Source organism: Ylistrum balloti, unplaced genomic scaffold (assembly GCF_031769215.1).
Source record: "Ylistrum balloti isolate Yb309-2 unplaced genomic scaffold, AGI_CSIRO_Ybal_v1 Utg370030, whole genome shotgun sequence".
Lineage (NCBI taxonomy): Eukaryota > Metazoa > Mollusca > Bivalvia > Pectinida > Pectinidae > Ylistrum > Ylistrum balloti.
The window spans coordinates 280670-303568 of NW_026782093.1; the positions used below are offsets into that span (position 1 = coordinate 280670).

The 22899-nt window shown below is 36.7% G+C and overlaps 1 protein-coding gene across 1 annotated transcript in view; it reads right to left on the reverse strand.

The window, feature by feature from the left end:
* Window positions 1-355: 355 nt before the first annotated feature.
* LOC132548870 (uncharacterized) overlaps window positions 356-22899 on the reverse strand; it is a 62726-nt gene continuing 40182 nt past the window's right edge. The window contains exons 3-12 of the mRNA XM_060212767.1: window positions 10688-10778; window positions 10424-10513; window positions 10050-10220; window positions 8511-8732; window positions 7997-8116; window positions 4322-7285; window positions 3729-3824; window positions 2623-3534; window positions 1951-2065; window positions 356-1586 (exon numbers count right to left, since the gene is read on the reverse strand). Coding sequence (XP_060068750.1) covers window positions 613-1586; window positions 1951-2065; window positions 2623-3534; window positions 3729-3824; window positions 4322-7285; window positions 7997-8116; window positions 8511-8732; window positions 10050-10220; window positions 10424-10513; window positions 10688-10778 — 5755 coding nt within the window. The 3' untranslated portion in view covers window positions 356-612. The remainder of the gene's footprint in view (window positions 1587-1950; window positions 2066-2622; window positions 3535-3728; window positions 3825-4321; window positions 7286-7996; window positions 8117-8510; window positions 8733-10049; window positions 10221-10423; window positions 10514-10687; window positions 10779-22899) is intronic.

Below are 22899 nucleotides of genomic sequence, written 5' to 3' on the forward strand. Positions count from 1 at the left end.
GTACCTCCTGCATCACAAGATCTTAACTGACGAACCTGTGTTCTCTATCTAGCATAAACTTGTTTGCAAATATGTTTATTATAAATACCAACTCTGGTACACATGCAACACACAGCACAAAAAGTGTAACATTGTTTGTTACAGTGACCCTTTGCACTGATCCTTTTTCGAAAAACACAAAAGAGTACAAAGTTGAAAAGAAAATTACCTGGTGCTCCATCTTACAACAGTTCTTCCTTTGTTTTAAAAGAAAAACAAAATATCAGCAAAATAAAGAAATAATTTGCAAAATATTTGTCACGATGTGAAAATGTATCAGAACGAAAAACTAAAGAACAAATTGGAAGAACTCGAAACAATTGTTGAAGATGAAGCAAGGTATATAATCACATATATTTTTTTTTTCAAAGTTTTTATTTTTCATAAAAAATTGCCCTAAATCCAGTTGACTTAATTAAATGTTACATGAGTATTTATAATCCACATGAATGTAATGAAATACTTTAATGTGTAAATATCTTGTACGAAAATGTTCCTGATTCTTTTTTGTTTTTTTAAATCCCTGCCCTAGTTATCTCCCTTGGACCCTTGAGTAACCTCCCTTTATTGATTTTACTTGTGGCTGGGGGAGGAAGATATATTTGTAACAGATGAGGATTTTCCACTAGAGCGTAAAAACCTACGTGTAGGTTTATTTTGTGTTTGTTCCTGTTTCACAGCTTTAGGAATTTTGGATTTATCTTTTTCCTTCTCTTTTTCTTTTTCCTTTGAATTTTGAGAAAACTTCTTCGGTAGTTTTGAAGGCTTTTCTTCTGAACTTGTTTTCTTATCAGAACTAGAATTTTTCCGTCGGAAGAACCCCATGCGGGTAGGTTTAGGAGAAGAAACACTTGCACTGGTCCCTGTTTGGTTCTTATCTGAAACAGAAGCATGTAATTTGTCTGTTTTCTGGAGATTGTTCTTCGAATCTGTGGCATTAGGCACTGTGGCAGTTGATTCCTGATGTTGGGATGAAGGCACAGACTTGTGAACAACCAATCCCATTGTATGCTTTTGAGCACCAGCTGACCCCGCAGCCGGTCCATGTCCATGCTTTGTAGAACATTTCTCAGACGATCCATGGTCCTGTTTGTGAACAACTTTAGAATCGTTTTTATGTGCATGTATTCCAATCGCTGTTGGTGAACCTGCAGCAAATCTCTGGGCTTGCTTAAGAGCAGGAGTGACCTTTCCTGTTGATGTCTGGGTTGGCTTTGGTGAACCTGTTACCTGAGATTTTGATTTTACCAGAGGAACAGATTCTTTGTGCTCGACACTAGGTTTAACAGATGGCGACATTGATTCAGCTTTTGTCAGAGATTCCTCCAGAGATCCTGTTCTGTCAGTCTTCTCCTGTCTCTCCTCAGAGCTGGCTGATTGGTCAGGTGGTGGAGGATGACGCGGGTTCGGAGAAGGTGTCATATCATTGAGAAAGTCAAACGCTGCCATTGCCTCCATCTCCTTGTCACCAAATCGTAGGAAGAACTTTGACAAATCCATGGCAGGACGATTCACTTTGGTTGGAGACCTCAGGGCTTCCATTTTATCTGAAAAAAAATTTAGATTTTTAAAATTCTCAGGGATTAGAAAATAGAAAGTAATAATAGTTAATTAAGTGTTGAAAAGATCTAAAGCCTGATTACGATATTAATAGAAAATACAAATTGAATAATAAATATATTTACATAATTTGAGTACGTTCTGTATAGGCATACTGCTAATAGTCTTGATATATATTGGAAAAACAGTTCTTTTTAACAGAAATACCTTATCAACCTTTAATTTATCATTATGTACAGAATATAGACATCTGACATCTTGACGTCTAAGAAATGATATATACATATAGATATATGTAAAGCATTGTTCAAGTTAAATCAAGTTTTACAATCTAAAATCTAATGAAATTACCTCCCCTGCCCATGAGACGTGAGCACATAACATGGTCAACTCCGATGTTATCATCCAAGCTATCCATACTGCCTCCACTCAACTGAATCATTGAATCCAGCATGGCTGCCCGCGTCTGTTAAATGAAAATTATAAAAATTGGAAAGGAATAAAAAAGAAAAAGTAAAAATTTAACAAACGCAAGAGATACGTCTATGGCTGTTCTCTCAGGAAACAGACATCTATGAAAATCTTAGAAGGATTTCTTTTGATTTCGAAAATTCCTGATATACTTAAGACAAAATCTGAGGAGATCAACATTTCAGTGGTTGATATATACGTACAAGTAAATACAGTGATAACTGACCAATTATTGTATCAAGATTTTCCTGACACAATTTGGAAATAGTTTATCTATTCCTCCTATAGTGAACAGTTCTGAAATTATGCCAAAATTTCAAAGCCAATGATAAAAATACATATAAGAAATTAGTTTGTATACTGTGTTCATATCTCAAGACTTTAAAAATATAAACATGTATAAAGAACAATGTGGTATAAATTCAATACTTGTGAGGGCAATATTTTTTTGTACTATATTGAAAAAATGAAAATTTGATTTTAAGGTTAACCTTGAAATTATCTTTGTAGAGCAAGTGATATTCAATATCTAGAATCTTATCTTATCCTTACCTGAGGGTCAAGCACAACCGAACTTTCAGATTGTGTTCGCTCCAATTGATGATCTAACATTGTTGGCCTTTTGACTTTTGGAGAGTTCTCTCCCTTGGCCCCAGCAGGTGGAGCTGGTATAGAAGTGTCTACGTCTTTTTCTTCCTCAGTAATTGTAGGATATACAGACTTAACATCACCCAATCCACCAATATCAGCTGACGAAAAATTGCCATAGAACTCAAATTCATCATTACAGGAAGTATCATCAGCATATTCATTTACCCAATCACAACATGCTCCGGTCTCGGAAAATGGAGAGTTTCCCATAATCAATTCTCCCCCACAGGGAGTGAGGTAGAATTCATCTTCCACCCACTGGTAGCCTTCAGTGTCTTTGTAATTCTCAGCTGGTGTGTTAAACAACTCAGAATGATCCTCGTTTGAATCGTTGTCTGTATTACAGCTATTGAGGCTCGTCAAACTCTGATGCAGTGCATTAACTGTCTTAGACAGGCTTTCTAACTGTCGCGAAATCTCGTCAAACTCCTGATTGTTACCACTGATACAACACTGTTCACAATTTGCATTGTCTCCATTTTGGCAGGTATGAGGAAGAGGCTCGCTGTTTGGTTGAACATCTATGTCACCTTCATTTCCACTTGAGAGCAGACTACGATTTGATCCAACATTACAGAGACTATAATAGTCACTTCGAAACTTGCCTTGTTGTTCAATGTCAGGAGCTGGGCTGGCCTCTTTGCTACTAAATTGTCTCCCTTGTTCACTAATCATCTCCTCACCAGAGGGCAGCACTAATGCTTCCATGGACCCATTACCTGTCGCATGATCATGCTGGGAACTATTGCTTTGGGGATCTGAGAAATCAGAGGGGCCAGCATATTTGCTTGATGATCTTGATGGACAAGAGACCTGAATAATAAGAAAAAATAAATAAAATAAAGAGTCAGTATTTGATTGACAAAGAGATACATTTTTGCCAAAATCATTTAGCTGAATTAATAATTTCTTTTTATAATTATTACAAATCAGATTAATCTTGACATGTATATATAATAAATTTTTTTAATTACAAATATATAGCATGTCCCTTTTTTTGGTCCTACCTGTTGGGTGCTTCGTACATGGTTCTGTATCAACAATGAATGAAATTGGTGAATAGAGTTGTCCTCATCCGATTCGCTCTCTACCTCGCGGGCCAGCTGTGAAAGATTGACAATTCGTTTGATTAAGTATGTTGAAATAAGCAAGATATTTAATAGAATTTTTCAAACTAAGTAAACAACTTCTTATTAATACCGATACATACATACTACCATGATCATTTTCTTGAATTTCCTTAGTATGATTATTATTCCCAGAATTGAACAGAGGTTAAGATTGTTTGCCAGTTTTACCACCCATCTGGCATCATTTTGAAGTGGAGTCTCCTTTCAGTATCTGGTGGCTACTTCAATGAACAATATACTGGAGGCCCATTGCATGCCAACCTGAACAATTAGGGTTACTTAATGCCCTGTAGGTCAGCACAGATGGGTTGGGCAATGGGTACAGAGTGTAGAACCACACACCTTGGATCTTTACATGACTCAGCGTAGTCTAAATCTCCAATTGACTGAACCTCCACCCAATAGTTATGCTAATCTTATTATTTCTCTAAAACTGTTGTTAACAATTAAATGTTGTGTATTACACTTACCTGTTGCAGTATTTGCTTTCTCATGGTGTTCTTTTCCTGTCTATCACTCTTCAATGGCTTCCTACCCAGTTTAGGTATGACCTTCATTTTGGAGACCATTTTTGTTCTCTTGGTGTACATGTCAGATAATGACACTGACCTTTCTAGAGGCTTGGTGACTTTGCTTTCAACCACAAGGTCATCAAATATATTGATGTCCTTGACCTTTGACAATGAAGAAAGGTCACTGTCAGAGAGAACCCGTGCTAAACCTTCAGTTGAGCACCAGTACCGTTTTAAACTGAATGTCTGAAGGAGTTGAAGGTGAGCGTAATACTTTGTCGATGACTCGAGATTTCGGAGTGAATCATCCAGCAGTTTGTCACAGGAATTGGTTGAAGCTTCCCATTCATCCTTCTCCTCAGGAATATCAGAAAGGAAATTCTCCTCACTGATATTAAGTGTTTGTACATGATGAAAAACAGGAAGTGATGGGAGAGAACTCCGTTCATCAGTTTCCTCCTCTTCGTCCACGTCCAATCCTGGAATATCCATACTATTATCAGGCATCGGAGGATCACACTCCTCTGGTACCTCTTCTGAGTTGACCTTATTGACCTCTCCACTCCAGTGATTTTGATGTATTTCTGGAACAAACATTTTAAAATCATCACCAAGTGACCTGCGATTGAGATTTCTCCGTTCCTGCGTGTCCTTGCTACTAAGCTTACTATCCATGGACGGAGATTTTCTCAGGGGAAATTTCATGAATTTGCTATCATTTTGCTTTTGGTTTTCAGCCTCGAAAAGGATTTTCATGGCCTTGACTCGTCCCAAGGACCCACACACTGCTGCACGATCTTCACTTGAATTAGAATTCTGTGAAGAAAGACTGTGGGTGGAATTTCTCATTTCTGTGCTGTGAGTTGAACTATCCATTGCTGAATCAGGGTCAGAGGTCAAATCTGGCTTACTAACTTTCACCACTGTCACAGGTGCAGGCGGTGGTTCATTAACCTTAGCTATTGTCTCTTTTTTGACACCCAAATCCTTATTTTGTATGGAGGCGTCGTTGAACTTCTCCATAGCTTCTGGTTGAATATCACTTGACATTGTGGAATATCCATCGTCCTTACTACCTGATCTTTCAACTTTTTCAGCCTTGTCAAAACTCAACTCGGCCGACACAATGATTTTCTGGTTCATTTGAACCTCTATCTGAGGTTCTGTAGCCGTTGTTGTGTAATCCACATGTTGTTGATGGTGGTAAGCATCGGTTTTAATTTCCTGACATTTTGGTAACACATCTTTTAAATCCTGCACAATCGTTGTTTCCTTTTTGTTATGTCTGAATCCAGGGGATTGCAGCCCCATACGAATTCCAGGTGACCTCCTGCCTGTGGAAGGTTTGCTTGGAACAGGGGGTGGTGGCCCCTTTCTCTTTGTGAGAGAATTTGTCAGGTTAGGAACAGTTTCAGACGAACTTGTCATCACAGCAGCAGGCCTATCTGGAGATATGAAATCACGATTTTCTAATGGAGTTGTTTCCCCTGAATGAACTCCTCTTGAAGAAACGTTAGGTGGAGAAGGCGTGCTTTCTGATGAAGTTTGACTCACATGAGATCTTGGTTTAACTCGACCCTGTTTGATTTGATGATACTTCCTTGCGAACCTCGGCGACCAGGTTTCATCACTATCAGAACTGTCTAAACTTGAAGAAGAAGAACTATATCGTTGATGCATGAACTGTTTTTCACGAGGAGCTAAGATAAGTGAGCTAGGGCGCTGCGTGCTGTGTTTTCGTTTACTATGTTGCAGGGAATTACGTTTCTTTGGAATGTATGGACTTCTTGGACATTTGCCTTGGTTCTGAAGTTCACTGTTTTCAGTGTCTTGTATAATATCAGGTTTACCATGAAGTCTAGCACCTGGAACTCCTTTGTCATGGATTTCTACATTCTTTGAATCAACCCTCGACTTTTGGCGGTCACAATGCCTGTGGTATTTTTTCACGAAAGATGGTGACTCAAAGAAAGCAAAGTTTTCTGTTGTAAAATCTTCTTCCAATAAGGTATCTGTGTCATCACTATTGTCTAGGATTTCATTTAATGATATTGTAGAGGTATTGCTGAAGTCTGCGGACACAGGTCTATTGAAGTCACTATCCTCGTCACTGTAATCATAGAAGTACTGGCCATTTGGCAGCAACGGAACTCGAGGAGGACTTCCAAATGTTTGGCGTAAAGCTGCCATCTTATCTTTCACTTCAGCCCCTGCACTTGAAGTCATGACCTTAAGGTCCATTTCTTTTCTAATTCTGTGGCCTTGAACTTTGCCACAACTACTAGATTTCACATTGTCTGAGAATTTCTTGTTTCTTAACAAATTATCATTTGATTCCTGAGATTTTAAGGGTAGTTTGGAGTGGGAAGATACTTGAGGAATGGACTTTTGCATTTTTCCACATCCTGAGTTACTTCCCCTTTTAATAGGTATTGATGAAGCAGAGGAAGACCGTTCTCGTTGTTGGAATTGGCTGAATTTGCCAACTGAGCCACCTTGTGGATTTCGGACAGATTTCGGAGCATGAGTGTTTGTCACCCCTTTGTCAATGTGGTCTGGGTGTGACACACTCCGCTTTCCTGACATTGCATCACTCTGCATACAGAGTTCACGTTGACTCCCTGACAGGGAAGTTTTTGATCCGTTAGACCCTGCTTGACCTAATTTGCTCTTATTGAGTGAAGCTGTTGACCTTGTTTTTGCTGACCTTGAGTTTGAATTTGATTGTAAAGAGGAAGTTGATGAGCTTCGTTGCCGTTTTTGATTGGCTCGTTCCATAATGTTGACATGTTTCATTTTCGGACTTGAATTATTAGCAGGAAACTCAGTTTCTATTTTTGTCCTACAGTTAAATTCGTTGTTTTGTTCACCACCAGAGGGCACTTTGGTTGAACCAGCAGAAGACGCAAGTCCATGTTGTTTCTTTTGCGGACCACTGTGCTCTGCAGACCAGACAGGCAAACTCATTTGGGGTTTTCCAAGACTGTCATCACAGGTCTACAAAACAAAGAAGAAAGATGAAATTTTCAATATTTTAAAATAACTCGTCATTAGAATCATAATTTTTTCCTTATTTCATTTATTAGGCAGAGTTAGTTTGTAATTAAAAAACATAAATTTTCATCAACTGTCTTTTTTACGACTTTATTTTTCTAGCAAATCAAGAATTTCTAAAACTGGAAATATTTTGAAATTACGATGTATTAATATCTTAATGATAGAGGGTACAGTATACAGCACTTTTTAATTAAGTCTTCAGCTTTTATAAAGTTGGTTAATAATAGATTAATAAATTAAAAAAACATGCAAAATTTGAAAAATTAATCAAAGAAGGTTTAGATTATCTACAGGAGAAAAATATGAAACCAGGATTTTAACGGGAACCTTTATTTGTTGATTTCATGGAAAATCTACTAATGTATATGTCCATGAAATAACAACTCAAAGTTGACAAGGATTTGACTATGAGTTAGTTTTAACCCTGAAATCAGCGCTGATGAAAATGTTTATTTTTAGAAGAAAAAAAAAACAACATTTGAACCCCACAAAAACACCTGATTTTAAAGTAATTGTATCACAATAGATAAAAGAAGTATACAAAAAAAATTTATTTAAGAGGTTAAAGAAATGCACACGTACATAATTACTACATATACTGTGTAGAGAATCGGTACACTCCCCAGGCATGTACTGGCCAAGGCATTTCTGGGCCACTTTGGTCTGTAGAACGTACTGGGACATAGGGGAGAGATGCTGAAAGATGAAGATATTTCTACTAAGACTCTATAAACTTTCTAAAGATCATGCAAAATCTATCAAGATTGGGAGAAAAATGTAAAAAATGGCAACAAGTCCAAACATAAACACTGATGACTTCAGTCACTGTAAACAGAAGAATTGAATTCGTTGTGAACACCTTCATATCACAAATAATAACATAATTAAAGTTCACAAACATAATACATCATTTACATATTTCAAGTGCTTTTAAGAGATAAGTATATTTCAAGAATATTTCATCTCTTGAAACAATTAAGTAGAAAAAATCCTTGATGAAGAAACCATACACCTTATTTTTATCATTATCTAGCTTAAAATGATTAAGCATGTGATTTTCAGAAGTGCCGGACATTTTCTATTTGCCTACCATAGTCTGTGTGAGGGCCATGGCCGTGGAAGAAATCTGTTCAGGTGTGGATGTGGAGGTCACACTTGCGCTCACTGTTGCCATGGATACGCTTGGTAAGACAGCGTCCTGAATAGAGGGGTCGTACTTAACCTTTTGCTGGAACATGCTGTTCAGTTCATGATTCTGGTATTCGAGGTCTTGGACTCGTCCTTGTAGCTTCACACACTCCTCTCGCAGGGTCTGTAAGGTACATAAATCAAGGTCCAATAAGGTCTTCAAAAAAGTCTTCTCTATCTGGCTCTTGAAATTCTTAATGACAATTCTGAACCATGTTACAATCAGAAAGACTCATTTTTACAATCTGAACACAAAGATATCAATTACTTTTCAAATCTCCACAAAGTACTTATACTTAGATTTATTTCAGAAGTCAATTTCAGTGATATTAATATAAGTAAAAAATACTCTCCTTAGAACTTCATAAAGTTTAACAAAACAATAGTATAACTGTCTTAAAAAAAATAGCAATTTGAAAAAAAAACATACAAAAATGTTTGAAAACCTTGTATTACACATGCCATGTCTATTTCCTAATTGATCTAGCCTATCGCAATTTGCATGGGTCAACATGTTTATTCCCAAGTTAGACAATAAAAAAAAACTCTCATGAAAATCTCTTCTGCCATCAACAGTTGGCAATTCAACAGTTAGCTACCATTGAAAATGTGAAGATATCAAATATCCAATCAGCTGGAAGCTAACATAATGGATCGATAGCCATCATTTATTTGAAACAGAATATTTGATTAGTTAGATTATATCTGAATAATTTCCACTCCAAAAAGATGGCAGAAATAAATAAATTGAATAAAAGAGCTGAAGTCTGATTGGTCAATTGACAATCTCCACTGATTATAACCGATCAATATGTTATGAATGCAATAATTTGATTGGTCGGAGACTGTCATCTCACAATTTTCTCACCAAGTTTGTATACATGGTCGTGTAACCATATGGAATTAATCAAACATTCATCTTGACATCCGGTTACCAATACTTCAGCCCTAACTAAATCAAATTTTATCAATATAATTTGATGAATAATTGAATGTGACTGAACATTTAAATTTGAAACGGATTATTTTACTTCTGTCCATCAAGTCGCCAAACTAGGAGGCACCACTGAAATAAATGTGGCTCACGAGGGGTGACCATGCAGAGGTATTAATGCTGCAGCTTCCTAACCTGATTATATATAGGTCTGTTATTTTATCCGCTGTCTGATAATTCACCAAAAATGTGCCCTATCATACATAAAATGCTTTATATCTACAATCACGAGTCACGAAGGACATCGTATGTCTGCGGTCTTTTCTGTAAAATCTGATCAAAAACAGACATATTACCTAGCTGTCGGAGAAATTGTGACAATTAGAGGAACAAGCTGATTACTGTCACATGTCACAATATAAAATTTACAACAAATAAATATTCAGTTTCTAAAATTTCTTTAAACAAACATCTGAACGTTTCACCTAATTATGATTGAACTCTGACCTTTTGAGCCAGTAAGGCCTGAACAACTTGATTAGCGATCTCGTCGAGACACTTCTCATACTGTTGTCGTTGTTGTTCATTCTCCATCACCAATGCTGAGTTCTCCGATTCAAGCATTTTGAGTCGACCGAGTAACAGTTTTGTACGATCGTCCATCTTTCCGCTGATCGGCTGCAAGTATTTCATTATAAAACTGACTGACTCAAACCAGATCAAATATCAAATTCTTGAAATGAATAAACAATTTGATGAAAAGTGTTTTCAAAAAATGGAAAAATTAACAACAATTTAATTTAATCTCAAAAATTACTGACATCCTAATTTACTTGCGAATGTTTACTTTTGATACAAAAACTGAAAAAGCTGAAACTAACCTGAGACTCAAATCGCTTGACATCATTGAGAAGCATGATATTTTCCCGTTCCAGCGTGCTGATGTGGTTACGGTACTTGTGCATGTTGTTCTGTGGGAGAAAATGATATCAATTTAAAATGAATATATATATCTATCACCTGATGTTAGGAATTAATGAAACATGAATGGTATTTATTAAACGATTGATAATTGATGTAAACAATTTGCAGTTGTTATCGGTCTAACATGAGTCGATTTCTACAGAGTTAATATTGCTCCTTACCTCATAAGTGATGGATAGACTGGACTTTTCTTGCTTCAGCTGGTCAATCTTAGATTTATACTGCATCATATTTCTCACAGTCTCCTCCATCCTGTCAATGACAAAAGAAAGCCACACATAAAATACTAGGAAATGCAAAGTAGAAGAAAAAGATATTCTATTTCAATATTAACCATAGATAAAGTGAAAGCATAATATAAAAACAAAACAAATTTTGTGATGCACACATGACAGCACCAGGAATCTCATTACTGATGTCACGCAATCCATTTGACGAAACTTCCACCGTCACACTGCCACAATTTATGGAATATCTCTTCCATTTTGATCTGATATGCAATATATCTTACTAAATTTTCTATCTCACAAAATCAAATCTTGCCAAGAAATCTACTATCAAAAGTCCCAATCAAGTAAGTATATATGTAACGTCCAAATTATCCACACAACCTGTTTGTTATCCGATACGGAGCCTGGGTTGTTCGTGTTCCATTGTTAGAAATCTCACACAGAAAAACACTTGGCCTTTCATACCAAAACTTTCACATGGTGTAAATTTAATAATTTGAAAATTTAGAAGTGTTTTTACTGAAAAACAAAACCAAATGCAGATGAAAACCAGCTAAAAAAACCTGACATTTACCAGGCTTGAAACCAGCATGACTGGTATACATTTTCAATTAACTGAATAACCCTAGTCAGTGTGGGCAGTCATCGTAAAAAACACACTGGGTAAATCAGATGTTTATTTTAAAACTTTATGGACGAACTGGATCACATCAATGCTAGATTTTACCTCTACACCAACAGAACTCATTCTGTAATCAACGTTAAATGAAGGAGTACAAATTGGATCATAAGAGTGAAATTAAATGACGGCTGCCAACAAAATCTCTGTGAATCCATGTCGGACAGAAAAAAAAAAAAAAAAACGAAAAAAAAAAATTTATAGTCGAGCAAATGCCACCAAGTGACTATTGGATTAGCGCATAGGGAGATTGAGCTGTACGGATAAGGTTAATCTCTGTTTCTCATTACATGTGCATTGCATGGTTAATGCATGTCATTAATAGTTAGCAGCGTGGAGACATTACGATGTGGCATGTTTATACAGGATGATAATGAATTAACACAACCTAGCCAAACCTTACATTTATCCATTAAGTCTTCTGCTATTTCTGTGTAAAACTGAATTCCTATTTCGTGTAGCATATTTATTCACCTGTTTTTGTTAGTGTCATAAGCTACCTACATGTTTTTTTTGCCAGTGTCATGTGACTTAATCAACATATGATTTTGCAGCGTCATGTGACTCTGCTATTAAAGTTTTGTATGCCTCAGAGTCATGTATTTTTATTTTTTTTTTTAAACTTTGACCAAATGGATTGGCTGCTCTGCTATTTCTGTATTTATATGTATAGTGAACTGTTTGAAGATACTGCATATTTTTTAAACATTAGCTTTAAATATTTTTTTTTTTTTTACAAACTCTTGTACTTTTGTTTTTTAAGTGTAGGATGGAATTCCAAGAATGTCATGAAAGAAACGCATGATAGAAAATAGTTCACCGCAGTTACTTCATTTACGATTCCAGTCTAACAGGATTCATTGTGTAGGAGTTCAATTTAACATTCAAGGCAGCACTTAATTGTCTCAAATTGAATCAAAGCATGTACTTTACACGTCTTCTATCTTACTTTATAACCTTCTGAAGACTGACACAAAATTCAACTTTTAATTCCATATTGATTGGCTGAAATCTCATCGCGACACACGAGTGATTGGCAGATCCATCAGAATGTGATTTGACCCATTAAAACAAGCGGACATCTTAAAACACAATGACTGTGATGATGAAACAAGACAAAAAATAAAATCACAATAGCTACACTATAGTTTCTTATGTCACTGCAAACATCTTTTCACATCAAAATACTATCATTTAATTTGTATGTTGTCATAATAAATCCACTGACACTTTCAACATCAGAATTCATTTTTTTAGTTGAAATAAACAGTATAAATGTTATATTTTAAAAGAAAACAATGAAAAAGAGATAAAAAAAATCTACAGATATTAAAAAACATTCTGTGCAATCCAAGTCCTACTTTTGACACGACAGAATAAATGTTGCTGTGACAATCTGATAGTGACCCAAGCTCCCAAGTGACAAAGATTAATCTTGGTTGTCTGATTGTTTTTATGAGATAGATCCACACCATTCATTTTGGCTAAAACGTTTTTAAAATTAACAATGAGTCATATGAATTAGGTCAAATTTTATTTATAACCTTTACTTGTGATTTTTTAAAAAAAATTCTATGGTAAAGTTTTTGACTTCTGATCCCTATTCCCTGCAGTGCTTTGCAAATCCCACTGTGGAACTGCGGTCATAACAAACGGCTGTGAAAAATTCACAGGGAAAAAAACCACTAATGTGCTTTATGCCCTGATGAAATCTCAAGCTTCAATTAAACTTCTATTAATTATTCAAAGAATTTATAACTTTCTCAAGTACTTCTTTGAAGTGTTGATTCAAATACATTTGTGTATTAAATTAGTTCCCTTAATTCTGACTGTGGGAGCGAATTCCTTTCCTTTGCGATTTTATCAACATCTCACCATACTCACAGTAAGAGGAGGTTAAAATTCTCTATTATAACAGTTATTATGATGCAAGAATTTCACATTATTCCTTTGATCCTCAAAATGAAGGACTGTAATGTAGTTATGACAGTTTACAGACTGTACTATGAGTTACCATACAGTTCCTTCCATCCGAACCTTTGATTTTCTGAATCTCCCCTCTTGAGCTGTAGAATTATAGGATTCTCTTTACAATTCATTTGATAAGTTCCCTCCCACAACTTATTAAGGTATATTAAGGAAATTCCTTTGTATTCAAAATCTTAAAAATTTTCTTTGTGAAACAAAATTATGGTTGACCTATGTTATGTATACAAATGTCAAAGTCTTGAATTTCAATTTTGCCAGTGTACTGTCAAATTCAACCTAATGATTCAGCACACTGTGAATGATGACAATTAAGTCAGAAAGACAGCACTCCTTATTTGGTCAACATCTAAATAATTGATATGGCTTAAATGTTGCAAAAAAATATTCACATGTGGATGTATAGTTGAGAGAAATAAGATTATACAACTCCTGTTTCTTATAAAGAAACACGTCAGAGAGTCAGGGAGTCAGGGACCCTGGTATAAGGCTTGCAGTACAGTTTTCTTCCGATAGAATTTGGTTTAAAGACAGTTAAATTTATCTGAATTTTGCTTTTTTTAAAAAATCTTTTTCATTGTAAATGTTCGATACTGCCTCCTTACTTAAGAGAAAAATGAAATTGAAAAAAAAATCCAAATAAAACAGTTACAATAATAAATAAAAATACATATATATATCTTTAATTATGTCATTAATTGGAAATTACACTCAAGTTTTCTATTGTTTTCAATGTAAAGTGACCTTATCAGACACAACAGGTGTCTACAGAGAGGGTGGGTGTGTGGAAGTCTATTTCAGACAACAGAAAATGATCATTATTGCAGGAGTCTGCATGTGTGCATTCCACATCTCCACGTGTCAGATAAGGGAGATAAAGCACCACATTTCACCATAAAATTGTGAAGTTATCTCCCGTTATCACCTCAAGAATTACTCATTGTCCGTGAGAGCTGAACATGAATCCCATCAAACCATTTGGGAGATCAACCTTTACTTGCCTATCATGAAAAACAATTGTAACATGAACCATTTTTCAAGTGATCTATTTAAGATGTAAAATGGTAGCTCTGTGAATTAATACAGACCAACAAAACTAATCAGAATCAGGCAGATAACTGCAATTTGAACCTAACGTGTCACTATTGACTGCTGTGTTTAACCTTCTATGCAGGTTTCAACCCCCACCCCCCCCCCCAACCTCCCCTGGAAACTGCCCTTACAACTCCCTTCATACAAATATCATTATACTTGTATTGTAAGCTACTTTCAGAACTTTTATGTCCTTTACATTGTTTCTTTACCCTCCCCACCATTTCATCCTTTCCTGTTCCTTTATAGCCCTCCCCCATGATTTTTTTTTTCTGTCCCTTAAATTCATAACCCTCTCCAATGTTTCACCCTTTCTAACCATCTCCTATGTTTCAAGCTTTTTCCTTCCTTTCTAACCCTCTCCCATGATTCAAGCTTTCTCCTTCCTTTCTAACCCTCCCTCATGTTTCTCATCCCTTTCTAACAATCCCTCATGTTTCCCATCGCTTTATAACCCTCCCTCATGTTTCCCATCCCTTTCTAACCCTCCCTCATGTTTCCCATCACTTTATAACCCTCCCTCATGTTTTCGCATCCCTTAAAACACTCCCTCATGTTTCCCATCCCTTTATAACACTCCCTCATGTTTCCCATCCCTTTATAACCCTCCCTCATGTTTCCCATCCCTTTATAAACCTCCCTCATGTTTTCCATCCCTTTATAACCCTCCCTCATGTTTCCCATCCCTTTATAACCTTCCCTCATGTTTCCCATCCCTTTCTAACCCTCCCTCATGTTTCCCATCACTTTATAACCCTCCCTCATGTTTCCCATCCCTTTATAACACTCCCTCATGTTTCCCATCCCTTTATAACACTCCCTCATGTTTCCCATCCCTTTCTAACCCTCCCTCATGTTTCCCATCCCTTTCTAACCCTCCCTCATGTTTCCCATCACTTTCTAACCCTCCCTCATGTTTCCCATCCCTTTATAACCCTCCCTCATGTTTTCCATCCCTTTATAACCCTCCCTCATGTTTTCCATCCCTTTATAACCCTCCCTCATGTTTCCAATCCCTTTATAACCCTCCCTCATGTTTCCCATCCCTTTATAAACCTCCCTCATGTTTTCCATCCCTTTATAACACTCCCTCATGTTTCCCATCCCTTTATAACCTCCCTCATGTTTCCCATCCCTTTATAACCCTCCCTCATGTTTCCCATCCCTTTATAACCCTCCCTCATGTTTCCCATCCCTTTATAACCCTCCCTCATGTTTTCCATCCCTTTATAACCCTCCCTCATGTTTCCCATCCCTTTATAACACTCCCTCATTTTTCCCATCCCTTTATAACCCTCCCTCATGTTTCCCATCACTTTATAACACTCCCTCATGTTTTCGCATCCCTTAAAACACTCCCTCATGTTTCCCATCCCTTTATAACACTCCCTCATGTTTCCCATCCCTTTCTAACCCTCCCTCATGTTTCCCATCCCTTTCTAACCCTCCCTCATGTTTCCTATCCCTTTCTAACCCTCCCTCATGTTTCCCATCCCTTTATAAACCTCCCTCATGTTTTCCATCCCTTTATAACCCTCCCTCATGTTTTCCATCCCTTTATAACCCTCCCTCATGTTTCCCATCCCTTTATAACCCTCCCTCATGTATTCCATCCCTTTATAACCCTCCCTCATGTTTCCCATCCCTTTATAACCCTCCCATGTTTCATCCCTTTATAACCCTCCCTCATGTTTCCCATCCCTTTATAACTCCCTCATGTTTTCCATCCCTTTATTCCATTGTTTTCCATCCCTTATATAATCCCCCTCCCTCATGTTTTCCATCCCACCCTCCCTCATGTTTTCCCTTTATAACCCTCCCTCATGTTTCCCATCCCTTTATAACCCTCCCTCATGTTTCCCATCCCTTTATAACCCTCCCTCATGTTTCCCATCCCTTTATAACCCTCCCTCATGTTTCCCATCCCTTTATAACCCTCCCTCATGTTTCCCATACCTTTCTAACTCTCCCTCATGTTTCCCATCCCATTATGACTGCCCTTACATTTCATTCTATGTTGTCCCTTGACTATAACATGCCATATTTCACCCCTTTCCTTCCCTTAATTTCCCCCATGTTTCAGCCTTTTTTGTCCCTATATAACCCCTGTGATCCCTCATATTTCACCCGTTCCCTCCCATTTAGAACTCTCTCCTATGTTTCGTTCTCTTCTCCCCTTTTATTACAAGTTTACAAGTAGCAGTCCGATACCAGCATGACCTGTTGTAAATACTGGCAGTGTTAGAAAGGGAAGGCTGCTGTATCACTGCTGACTCCATGTGAAGTAGCTTTAGTGAACTGTAAAGAGCTCCTGTATACAATATAACAGGAGGGGTCAAGTGTGATATAGATATAGGGTGGACTCTGTACACACAGCATGTACAAACATCCATATAAAATGTACATGCTTTCCAAATCAGCACCCATAAAATACCTGAAACATGAACCAGATACATATCAAGCCAGCAGACACCACAAAAGTTAGAAGAAAATTTCAAATTCCAGAAAAAATCTTACAACGATTTACAAATGTGAAACAGACTTGGACACTAGGACAAAGAAATTTTTTTTCTAAATAATTTTGCAGGCTTTAGTTTAAACCAATTAACTTGTTGAAAGAGTTGAGACTACTGAAAGTTCTCTGCAGGCCTATGAAAAACAGTAGTTAATCAGTGGTCACCACAAGATTAACTACACTTGTGTTTTTTAAATACCTCATGTCTGGGGCTGCGTCACAAGTCTTTACCAGCTAGACAAGACTTTGATGTATAACAGGCATATCATTTGTCTGCCAGGTCAAACATCAATCAATATTCAAACTCACCTGCCATCAAATCTCAAGTCCACACCTCTGACATCAGTAGATGACTGAACAGTTATTTTGCATGAACACATGTTTTACCTGTACATCAAGACATTAAACACTTGTCTATAAATGTCCTGTATCTACCTTCTGTCAATAAACAATATCGAGTAAACACACTACAAATCTATCAGAAACACTAACAAACCCTGGGGTAGTGATCTACACCAGACTGATCCATTGAAAAGATATTGTAGATCACAAAGTCAGTCACATATTACAGGAGTTGACAACAGTAGGCTGTATATAACCTGCATAATTAGCCAAGTGCTCCAGGGAAAGGCTGACAATTTTACCAGTATGTGAAAGGTTAATTGATCTGATTAGAAACAGGTCACAAAGTTTGATCTATTCAAACTAATTCACAAAACTCTCCACAGGCCTTGCTCTGAAATTCTTGTCAATGTTGAGATCTCGGACAAATTGCTTTCACACCATTTCAGTAAACTTATTCTATACCACATGATATTCTGATCATAAGATTAGTGTAAGGACTTTCTATTTAGAAACAGTACCTGGTATGTCCACATAAATCATGTCTTGAATTAGAATTCAAAGTCCCTATAAACATAACATTGGTACCACATGCTCAGCATTAAGCCCACCCTCGGCTTTAGAACTGACCTAAAAAGAAAGAATCTACTATTTCGTCACAGTAAAACCTCCTGAACTAGTTGTCACTTGTCTCAATGATATCTGCTTACCTTTAAAGTTCACTGTCTTTTAAGCAAATCTTATTATATATTCCCCTATTAAAATTGCTATAACTTCTTCAAATGAAGACATTTTTTAAGAAGGGTATTCTCTCATGAACAAAAAATGTGCCTGCAACCTACAATATTTATCGCCACAAAATTACCTCCCACTCTGCAGAGTACGCAAATTACAGAATAGCGTCATAGTACATGTTGTTAGCTTTCTAAACAGCAGCAGATTTTGGTGAAATTATAAACAGGCCTGGGCTTATTTCTGGAAAATTACGGCATACGATGCAAAACACCAAAGGGAGGTAATTTCTTGACGTCCCCATTCTTGAATTTGCAATATTTAACTTTGAAATGGCTCTGTATAACTACAAAAGAGACTTTACCCTGTGTGTCATTGTGTGATGATATTCTGTAAAAATTAGGACTGTGATGCCTATTTGTCCTCCATTACTTCTTCGAAGACGTTCGAGAGTTTATCAACCTAACACATGAATTATCTGGCATGTTTGATTGACACAGTTATCACTGCAGTGATGCAGTCAATCATGTAGATATGGGTATTTGTAAATAGAAATGTTTCTACGTTTATGACAGCTTTTACTAGAATATAAAATAAAAAACCTCCGTGAATTGTGAGATCTGATGCTCATTTGAATTTTAAGTATATAAACTTTTTTTTATTGCAGTGTAATAAAAACCCTATCGGATATTCTGTTCTCCTTAGCTGTATTATGAATGCATACAAATGCTACAGTGTGACTTTAAATATATGTATAATTTGTTTTTCAGGTTTTCCCACACTGCTGTCTGACCAGCTTGACTTATTAATTGTATAGAAAACTTAACATACAATTAAAACATCATGTGACATATCTCATATATATTCCTTACTAAGGCATTTGTCAAGGACTCTTGTCCCACCTATATATCATATGTAAAAATATAGACAAGTTATCTTAAAGATGTCACTCTGTTTACCTGGCAATTTCCCAAGGCCTTTTAATAAGCCCACCCATTTATATTGCAGTGTAGTATCAGTATGTAATTACTAGTATATATTATCCTATATAATATGCAAATTCCCTGACTTCAAGTCAGTGGTACGATTAATATAGTGAACATCACAACTGCATATTGTCCCTTCTCCTCATCACAAATTTTTAAAAGCATTCTATACGTATAAGTCAATCACATTCTTTACCTTAATTTGAAAATTTTAAGAAATTATATTACCAGCGTATTCCCATTGACCCATATATTCCTGCATTAGTCAGAATATTTCAGTGACACTTCAAGTAAAATCTTGTTCCAGCCGTTTCAATAATAAAATTTGACAGAGATTTGTATATGTTTTGAAGGTACAGATGTAAGATGTGACTCGTCGGAGAATTTTTTGTGATGGAAGGTCTGTATAGCGGACATATTAGTTATAAACGCTGTCAGAATTTTTAATATTTATATTACGGCAGTTTTTTTTTTTTACATCCGTAACACGTATATTAGTGACATGTCTGTCAACAACATTTACGTATGTCAAATATCTGACCTGTTGTTTATCTTTTGTCAAATGGAAAATGTGAAATGTATATTTCTTGCCTTGGGTTTTGCAACATTTCACTGTCAATTCTGACACTTTGTGTGCTATCTGCAAAGTCAATACTCAAATCTGAGAAGACTATGTCATTATGATTGTGAACACTTCAATAGTTCACTGTTGAAGAAAACTTTGATGCATTCGTAAGAAGACCTTATGAACAAATTTGGACACAATTTAATCCCCAAAGTGCCTTTTTGTAGCAAAAACTTCAAGATAAATGTTATACACACCTTAAATGACACATAAATTAAATTTTTTAACTTCAAATATTTTAAGAATTACCTCATTTAGAACCATGACCGAGTCCACTTCTATGTCCGAACATACATCCTATGTTACATTTTTCCTTCCTGAATGGCAGCGAATCATGACTTTTTCGTAGCACACAATTCTAACATTCCAACAAAACATCTATGACATCTAACCATATTCTGTCTCTCTTTATCGCAACTCTGACTGTCAAATTCACAGTATCTTATATCTCTCCGCTCTATCCTGGTAGCTCCTGGTGATACACTGCGACAGCCTGTAATTACCTGTAACTTCCATCTGGCTACAGGTAGACACACCCTGTCTCCTCAACTATTACAGACAATATGTGGCCGAGTTCCCCCTCCCCACCATGACTAGGCACTCTCCCTAGTAAGTTCCCAGGATCCCCATCACAGCTGCTACTGCTGCTGCTGTGTTTGGGGCATGACAGTAAATATCGCCTAGACAGCTTGGGCTCAAGGGATACAATGCATGCACACTCTAGGTTTGGGGATAAAACATTGGAATAATTTCATAAGAATTCTTGGCTATCCATCTATATATTTTTCTGAGGATGATTTCTTTAACTACAGAATTTCTTCTGAAAAACCCAGTAAAAAGGAGACAAGAATAACCTGAACATGTCTGAGGGCTGATATAACATCCAGCAGTTTCCTCTTGTTAATATACATCAGTAAAATGTGTGGGTGTTTTTATCAGAAAATGTTGAAAAGAAACTTTGAATTACCTTGAATAACCTGACATGGTTACCACATGAAAGCATGCCTTTGCTATAAAAAAATAAACTTGTTAGATGTTTTCACATGAAACTGGTGACATTTAACTGCTTGGCAACTGTATAATAACCTTTGATCTGTGTCCTAATTTTAAAATACTCTAAGTTAAATAACTTGTGTAATGGAATCATTAGATTAGTTCAGATCCAGTCCATACTTTGAACAAAAAAGTCAAACCAGGAAGCCTACCCATCAATTCCTGAACCTAACACCGAACTGGGAGCTCAACTGGACCGGCTCCTCATCCTAACATAGAACTCGGACAGAGCTTAACTGGACCCTTCCTCATCCTAACATAGAACTCGGACAGAGCTTAACTGGACCCTTCCTCATCCTAATATAGAACTCAGACAGAGCTTAACTGGACCCACTTCTCATCCTAACATAGAACTTAGACAGAGCTTAGCTGGACCCTTCCTCATCCTAACATAGAACTCGGACAGAGCTTAGCTGCACCCTTCCTCATCCTAACATAGAACTCGGACAGAGCTTAACTGTACCCTTCCTCATCCTAACATAGAACTTAGACAGAGCTTAGCTGGACCCTTCCTCATCCTAACATAGAACTCGGACAGAGCTTAGCTGCACCCTTCCTCATCCTAACATAGAACTCAGGCAGAGCTTAACTGCACCCTTCCTCATCCTAACATAGAACTCAGGCAGAGCTTAACTGTACCCTTCCTCATCCTAACATAGAACTCAGACAGAGCTTAACTGGACCCTTCCTCATCCTAATATAGAACTCAGACAGAGCTTAACTGTACCCTTCCTCATCCTAACATAGAACTCGGACAGAGCTTAACTGTACCCTTCCTCATCCTAACATAGAACTCGGACAGAGCTTAACTGTAACCCCCCCCCTCCATCCTTATCCTAACACAGAACTAGGACAGAGCTTAATTCCCCATCTTCATCACAACAGTGCCCACCCAAACATCTGATCTAACCCCTTCCCTAGCTCGCCCCCTCTAACCAACTTCCTCCCCCCCCCCTAGCTCACACTCACAGCACCCCCTCTAACCAACTTCCTCTCCCCCCACCCCCTTTCCTACTCTCCTCTACACATACAGAAAGCAGTCGATCCCTCCCCACCCTAATTTCTGATCTAACCAGTTTTCTGTGTAGTTGATAACATCTGTCAGCACATAATACCTGGCTCTATCTGCCTGCTGATTTTTTCTCCATCAGGAAAACAAGATGGCTGACTAATTTTAAACAGATACTCTTTTTAACAACAGCTTAGTTTCCTTAATTCTTGTTTCATGCTCATTTCCCATGGATTCTGTCGCAATTCTGTATCGACAATTGACCGTGTATGTAGATATCTCACTATAACAAACAACTTTACAAGTAAACAATCTTACAGTATATCTTTTCTACAATCAACAAAGCCTTTTTTAAAAAGCTTTTTGTTAGCTTTTTCAATAGTTCTCCTTAGTCATTTCATATATTTCTTCATGTTTTAATATTTTGTCAAAATTTTTGAACAAAATTGTAAATTCTTTACAAATATGTTAAACATCTTTCATTCAGAAGTTCCTATCATTTTTGTCCTCGTAAATATGCAGGCCTGGGTCATTATGAATTCCAAGGTAATGAGATATTAGAAATAATTTTATGTAAAATATGTTTTTGAGAAAACAAAATCTGTTTTCAACCTCTTTCATTAAGCTGACAAGCCGTATGGGAGGCCAGCACTGTAATGTGTGAGTGAAAACACAGACTCTATTTGTAAAACGAAAACTTTATCAAATCATAGAAATGAATGACCACCTCGTATTATAAACAAAGTCTTTAAAAAAAGTTCAATTCAACTGAATTTCACAAATCATTCACATTTTGAAGCTGACAAATCATTAAATAAAAGTCAAGTACACTTACCAGCTTGGCACTGTCAACTTAATTAAAAGTCAGCTAAATTTATTAACCAAAAAAGTTTTTAATTTTCACTGAAATCTATGATTAGAGATGTGTAAAAATTTATAACGGCTCTCAAAAAGAAAAAATTCAATGTACTACAACATTATACATATCAAAAGTTATGAGTAGGACCTCTCTGTAAGTTAACCATACTTGGAGCACAGATCTATGTGAGAATGTTTACTACACATTTATGTATTAACACAGCTAATGAAAATGTTCTGACATCAACTCTCTTACTTTCACATAA